The 6,432-nt window shown below is 44.2% G+C and overlaps 1 protein-coding gene across 3 annotated transcripts in view; it reads right to left on the bottom strand.

Moving 5' to 3' along the window:
* Nucleotides 1-3,242: 3,242 nt before the first annotated feature.
* Nucleotides 3,243-6,432, bottom strand: part of PDZRN3 (PDZ domain containing ring finger 3) — a 235,080-nt gene continuing 231,890 nt past the window's right edge. For all 3 annotated transcript variants that reach the window (XM_003785490.3, XM_012802552.1, XM_012802551.1), the window contains one exon: nucleotides 3,243-5,723. In XM_003785490.3, the coding sequence (XP_003785538.1) occupies nucleotides 4,170-5,723 (1,554 nt within the window). In that variant the 3' untranslated portion in view covers nucleotides 3,243-4,169. The remainder of the gene's footprint in view (nucleotides 5,724-6,432) is intronic.

The raw sequence follows: 6,432 nt of genomic DNA, 5'->3' as shown, positions 1-6,432 counted from the left end.
GCTATATTTTTATGCATTGTCATGTGTTTTCGCCAGCACAGTTAGAATATTTTATAAGTCAGGACTCAAAAGGAACTGAGTAAACTGCCTATCACCTTGATGCAATTTCTTTTTATTGCAATCGTGAACACAATACTAATATTAACACATCTTGAACATACTTTGAATTGCTTTTAGAGGAGCACATTGAAGCCCAGTAGTGAGAGAGATAAAAGTTTGGAATCAGGTAGATGCAAATTCAAATCACATCTCTACCCTTCATCTGAGCAAAGTTTTTAATCTGACCTCAACTGTTGATAGGGCACACAATTGCCTCAAGGATTAAGTGAGATGGTGAAGGTGGTTAGTCTATAACTTGCTCTAATACTTACTGTATCAGTGCTATCCAACGGAAGGATAATGTGAGTCACATACATAATTAAAAATCTCCTAGCATATACATTAGAGTAAGAAATGGTGAAATTACAATTTTGTGTTTTATTTAACCCAAAGTATGCAAAATATTTTTATTTCAATGTGTATAAAAATTATTGAAATAGTTTCAGTTTGGACTAACTGTATTTTAAATGTGTCATAGCCAGATGTGGCAAGGGTCTATTGTATTTGACAGTCTAATTCTTGACTTACTGTCAGTAAATTCTCATTCCTTTCTTCTGAATAGTTTAGAATTTGTTTAAACCTGAGCCACTTAGACAGTGGAGAATCAGGAAGGTGCACTCAGAGTTCCCACACGTACTTACCTATATGGAAAATCATTAGAATAGTGACTGGACAGGTAGAGGTACTGGTGGCTTGTTGAATTTTAGTTGCCTTAAACAATATGTTTTTAATATGGAAAAAATGTATCTCTTGATATTAAAAGTGAACATTCAAAGTATTATAAAACACAACTGAAAAAAAGTTTGAAAAATAAACCTACAGGGTGATCAACTTCAGTTGGTCTAATGTTCTAATGACTCTTAGACCATTAGAGGGGGTCCATGAATGGACTTAGGGGCATGTAAAGCCTCCACAGTTATATGCAACTTATTTATGTGTTATGTATTATAAGTACATTTTTTGGTGGAGAGAATCCACAGCTTCCATCAGATTCTTAAATGGGCCCATGAAATAAAGTATCCATAGCAGAATAAGAAAGGCCTGTTGTAATGATGGCTGCTCTGTTTACATGGAAGCTGGGGCTTCCCGGCGGTGAGAACAGAAGCTGTAAGTCACCACATCACTACTACCCAGGAAAATCTCCCACTTGCCCATCAGCTCAGAAAGGCACTGGGAGGCACTCGGGAGCTCAGACTCAGGGAAGAAATGGTAAATTTCATGTTTTTTGGCTTATCCCCACTCTAGGTCATGCCCTGGGGAAACACATTTATTGTTTGGTTGATGATGCAGAATTGAGTTCATGAGGCCTACTCTCCCCTGATGAGTACAGGGTGGTAAGAGCTGAAGGACCAGGTGTTGGGTTCTGAATCCAATCTCAATTTGGTTATGAATGAGCTGTGTGGCTTTTTTTTTTTTTTAACCTCCTTGAGTCCCCTGCTCATTGATAAAGTCATAATTTCTAAGATCTCTTCTAATTCCTTTTAGTTAATTGGTTAAATTAGATTTGGGAAACTCCATATTACATTGCATGTTATGATCAAGTATTATCTAGTTGGTAGTCATTTTAAAAATAGGTTGGAAGAATGGAAAAGCAAGTGTGCAATGTACTCAATACTAATGAAGCCAGTGGATGAACTAATACATGCTCGCACAAGAGAAAAACTCCATTCAAGTTGAGGGAGAAGGAGAAGGGGGACGGGTGTGCTCCCACATAATGGGTACAATGTAAGGGTATATGGCACACCTGGGTGTGGGACACAAAAACAGGGACCTTACCTAACAGGGACCTAATTGTACCCCCATATTAATCTGAAATAAAATAATAAAAATAGGGTGGAATCAAAGGATCTAGAATTAGATTTGAACATATTATTTCCCTCTACTTTTTCATAAATGCACAGGCTGGCCAATATAGAGGCAGACAGGGGAGCCTGATTAGAAACCTCTCTGTTTGACCTTAATATCCTATTTGACTATTTAGGTTAAATCTCTTTGTTCTCGTAGCCATACGCTCCTCCTCTGCCCTTTAATGAGAACACACAAGGGGAGAAAAGCTATCTCCCCAAATAAATTCCTGTGCTTATATATGCTTTGCAGCAATCAATAATTCATCTGACTGGTGTTTTTTTTCACTGTGAAACATTAACTAGGAAGATAGGGTATGAGGTAAGAGTGCTAGGGATAGGGAGCTTCTCCAGGGAGGTGAGGATCTAATTCTGTTGAAAGTTGAACTTGGAATGTATTGGAAAGCTGAGGCCCTAATAGCATACTCTCTGCAAAAATTTCACCTTGGGCTGATTAGAATAATGTAGCAGATGTAATTATCTTAACAATGCCTGGTTCTAGAAGAGGTAATGAACAGACATCTTAATAATGAGGAGTAAGTATTTCAGTGTTTTATTTTCATTAAGTTGTTTTTATTACAAGTGTGACTACTAATTAGTCTCAAGATTCTGGCCCCAAAGGAGAGATTTTGGATTTGAGTCGGGTCTGTGGGAGGAATCTATGTCTGAAATGCCTAAAACACCTGGTCATTTCAATCAAAATTTTAATCAGATCAGCGAGTAAACCAGACATACAGCATCACGGCAAAAATAAAAATGCACTTTTCCTAATCCTATCTTTATTTTTTTCAGTAGGTATTACAGCTGAAATTAGCATATTACAATCAGGTAAAAATTTGTACCAAATTCATGATTTAGGATCCTGGTGGTAGTCGTAGTCTGGAAGATAACAGTTTTGAAGCTCACCCAGTTTGGTGGCCACTGTTATTCTATGAAAATATTGCTTGATGTGCAGATAAACCTTAGAAACGGAAAGCTGGACCTAGCCACCCAGAGTCGTTAGTTATTACTGACAGGTAGTAATGGCTGCAGTAAACCAAAGAGATTTCATTGTAAACACGACCCTGATTGATAAACTTGTTCATAGCTATTCTTGTTATGGGGCACTGGGCCAGGTTGAAGCTTCCTGTAAGACAGGAGGAATACAAGATTGTACAGTAAGTTTGATTCCTTATTCTTTGCTGTTAGACCTTGGTTTTTTTATGTCTGTCAGTGGGTTCAAGGGTGAATGAAGACATCAGCTGTTCTGAAAAACTTAAATCCTTCCAACACAGCAGGTATAGAACCAAGGAAAATGAGCACTACCAAAAGCTTTTATTTTATAGGCACCACTGCAAAATGAGGAATCACGTCAAAACTTATCAAATAGAAAATAATAATTTATTTTAACTTCATTTTAATGTTTTTAACTAATCGTGATTTCATAAAGTCGTGTTAAGTCTGTACCTTCAGATCTACAAAACAAAGGTTTACTACAATGAGAACTTAAAATTCCACAAACCATCTCCACCCACAACTTTCCTGTACATGCAAATTCTTTCAATGGGCTGCAACATTTGCAAACATGCTTTAAACTTCCATAACGTTCCATGATATTTTGCTTTCTGATAAAAACCTTTACGCTCTCTTCGGAACCTTACCCAGAAAACTGTTTATATGTATATCCCAACTCTATAAACACTGCTGCTTTGGTTATGCGTATGCAATCGTTAACCCCAGAGTTTGGTGGTTTTGAGTTGAAACCTTGACCTAAATAATATATTAATGGTCACTCATATGAAACACATTCAGCAAAGTAATATTATAAAATAGGGTTCCATTAAAAATACATACGGGCAGTTGCGTGTGTGTTTTAGGCAGGAAAAAAAAGCGTGTTTAACTTTTTTTTTATATGAATATACTTTAAACAAATTCTGTGAAAGTATGCTTAATAAAAGATCTTTTTCAAATTTAAACATTTTATGCAAAAGGGTACAGATAAAAAAGTACAATTGCTATTTGAAAAAGCTCCGTTTGTTAATATTGCCTTCCAAGATAAGGGTGTTTTTGTTTTCCCTCCGCTTAAAATAGACCTATGACACCCAGAGTTGCAGGGTGTGCAAATTTGGACTATAAACATGATGACTGCATTTATCTTATATACAAAAACTTGCCGCATTGAACGAGGCAGGAATTTCTACCCCAACGGTAGTGGTCTCTTTTATGTACACGATGCAGAAGTGAAAATTATACAGTAGTCACCGACAAGAACGAATTGTATACTCTAGTGCCGTCTGGGGATTTTGTGCCGTGGGTTAAGAGTTCCTGGATTGTCATCCAGTTATCAAAGATCTTTTTGTTCCGCTTCTTCATCATCTTTTTGTGGCTCAGTTCGAGGATGTTCATCTCCTTCCTGTCGTCAGCAGCCTGCTGCTCCTTCAGACAATCCAACCTGCTCTGCAGCATGAACTCGCGCCGCCGCCTCTGCTCCTTGGCCTTCACCAGGTGCTGCTTCCTCTCCTCCTTGCTCCAGTACCGGCCCATCTTCATCTCGCTGACCGCGTCGTCGTCCGTGGTCATGCCGCTGCGCTCCTCGCGGATCTTGAGGGCGCGCTCGCGCAGCAGGCGGTCCCGCACCGGCCTCTTGGTGATGTAGCGCGTGCCGTCGCTGCGGATCTTCACCTTCCACTCCATGCGCGGCTCCGACGGGCTGGAGGAGGTCAGGTCCTTGCACATGCTCACCAGGCTCATCTGGCTCTGCGCGTACTCCACGGCCGACTTCTGCTGGATCAGCTGCATGTAGCTCTGGTAGTGCTGCGCGTGCGCCGGGATGTGCGCGTGCTTGTAGGGCGAGTGGGGGAAGGCGGGCAGGTAGGCGCTGCCCAGCTTCGGGCCGGGCGTGGGGCTCCTGCTGCCGTCGCTGCCTCTCCGCTCTCTGCTCTCCAGGGCCTGGCTGGGGTCCAGCTCTTGCGCTGACGGGCTGTAGTTGGGGGTGCCCACTTCGGGATCCTCCCTGATGGCCAGAAGGTTCTTTGGGGCTGGCCCGTAAGCTTCCGCGGTCCCCAGGGCGCCCTCGCCGCCGCCCTCGGCCACTCTCCTCAGGGAGTTGTCGGGGGAGAGCTCCAGGGTGAGCGGGGTGCTGCGGCAGCTCTCGCCCGTGTTGTAGGCGCTCGAGCTATCCTTGTCGGACTTCTCCGGGAGCTCGGTGATGTCCGAGAGCTCGCGCCTGCGCACGTCCACGCTGGTGTTGTAGTTGCGGAAGCCGCTGTGGTGCAGCATCCAGGACTCGCGGTACTGCTCCTTGAGCTGCTGCATCTTGTGGGCGCGCACGATGCTCAGGCACTCCAGCTCGATGCTGCGCAGCTCCTCGTTCAGCAGCTCCAGCTCCTTGTCCACGCTCTCGGGGTCGCTCTTGCCGGCGTCCAGTGCGCCACCCGGGTAGTACAGGCCGTAGGGGGCGGCGCTCTTCACCTGGCACTTGAGCTCCAGGAGCTCGCGGAAGCGCTCGCACTCGTCCACCGGGATCCCCAGGCAGTCGGCGTCGGTGCAGTCAGCCGAGATGAAGGACTCATTGCTGAAGGGCAGGTCGCCGCTGCCCAGGGTATCCTGGCTGCAGGTGAGCTTCCTCTGCCCCGCCAGCGGGTTGGAGGACGCAGTGGCATCGTCACCGTTGTTCTCCTGCTCCGAGCTCTCGTCGTTGCGTGTGCTCTCATCTGTCCGCCCCACTCCGCTGTCCTTCTCGTGCTGGTTGGACAAGATGGTGGCGGTGTCTGTGGTCCCACCATCTTCCTCATGCTTCTTCTACACAATGGAAAATAGGAACAAAGGGTCACGGTGAGGTAGGTCTGAGGAGCAGGTACCCAGCTTTGACCTTCCTTGCAGTGTTTCCCAATTAGGGGTGGCTTTACATTTCTGTGGCTCAGGGGCATCATCTAATGAGCAGGAGTAGGTCAAGGACCTGGGAATCAGCCATGCTCACCTCTATCTACCTATAGGGCAACCTGACCTGGAAGAGAACTTACCCTTGTTCTCATCCTCAGTTTGCTCATCTGTAAGATGGGAATAATATGTGTAGTAGTCACTTTACCTCAATGAATAGTTCTATTAAATGAATCACTTGCATGGGTATAAGGACGCCTGACAGGCCTTGTTTAGCTCCTGTGAGACTCAGCAGGAGGGTTATCTCTGACAATGGTAGGAGCATAGTAGGAGGGTGCTAGAGGACTCTAAGCAATTCTAGTTAAACATGGGGGGTTGCTTTGCTTTCCAAAGTATGACTTTTAATTTCTACAATCTATGTAATGCAGGCACATGTGTTTTCCGAACAAATACCAGAAGGGCAGCTATACCTGGGCATTTTCTTTCAGCTTTAAAAGCTTGCATTTCACTCATGTTCAAAAAGAAAAGCACTGAGGCTGATGTCTTGCTGTCTTCCAGGTGAGTGGGCTTCTCATGCTCTTTAGCACCCCAGAGGGAGAAGGAGGAAGCAGAGTTTCCTTCAGCTCAGCTC

This window comes from Otolemur garnettii, unplaced genomic scaffold, assembly GCF_000181295.1.
Source record: "Otolemur garnettii isolate 467f Iridium unplaced genomic scaffold, OtoGar3 scaffold00015, whole genome shotgun sequence".
Lineage (NCBI taxonomy): Eukaryota > Metazoa > Chordata > Mammalia > Primates > Galagidae > Otolemur > Otolemur garnettii.
The sequence above is the reverse complement of the archived record's forward strand: the minus strand, read 5'-3'. Positions and strand labels throughout refer to the sequence as shown.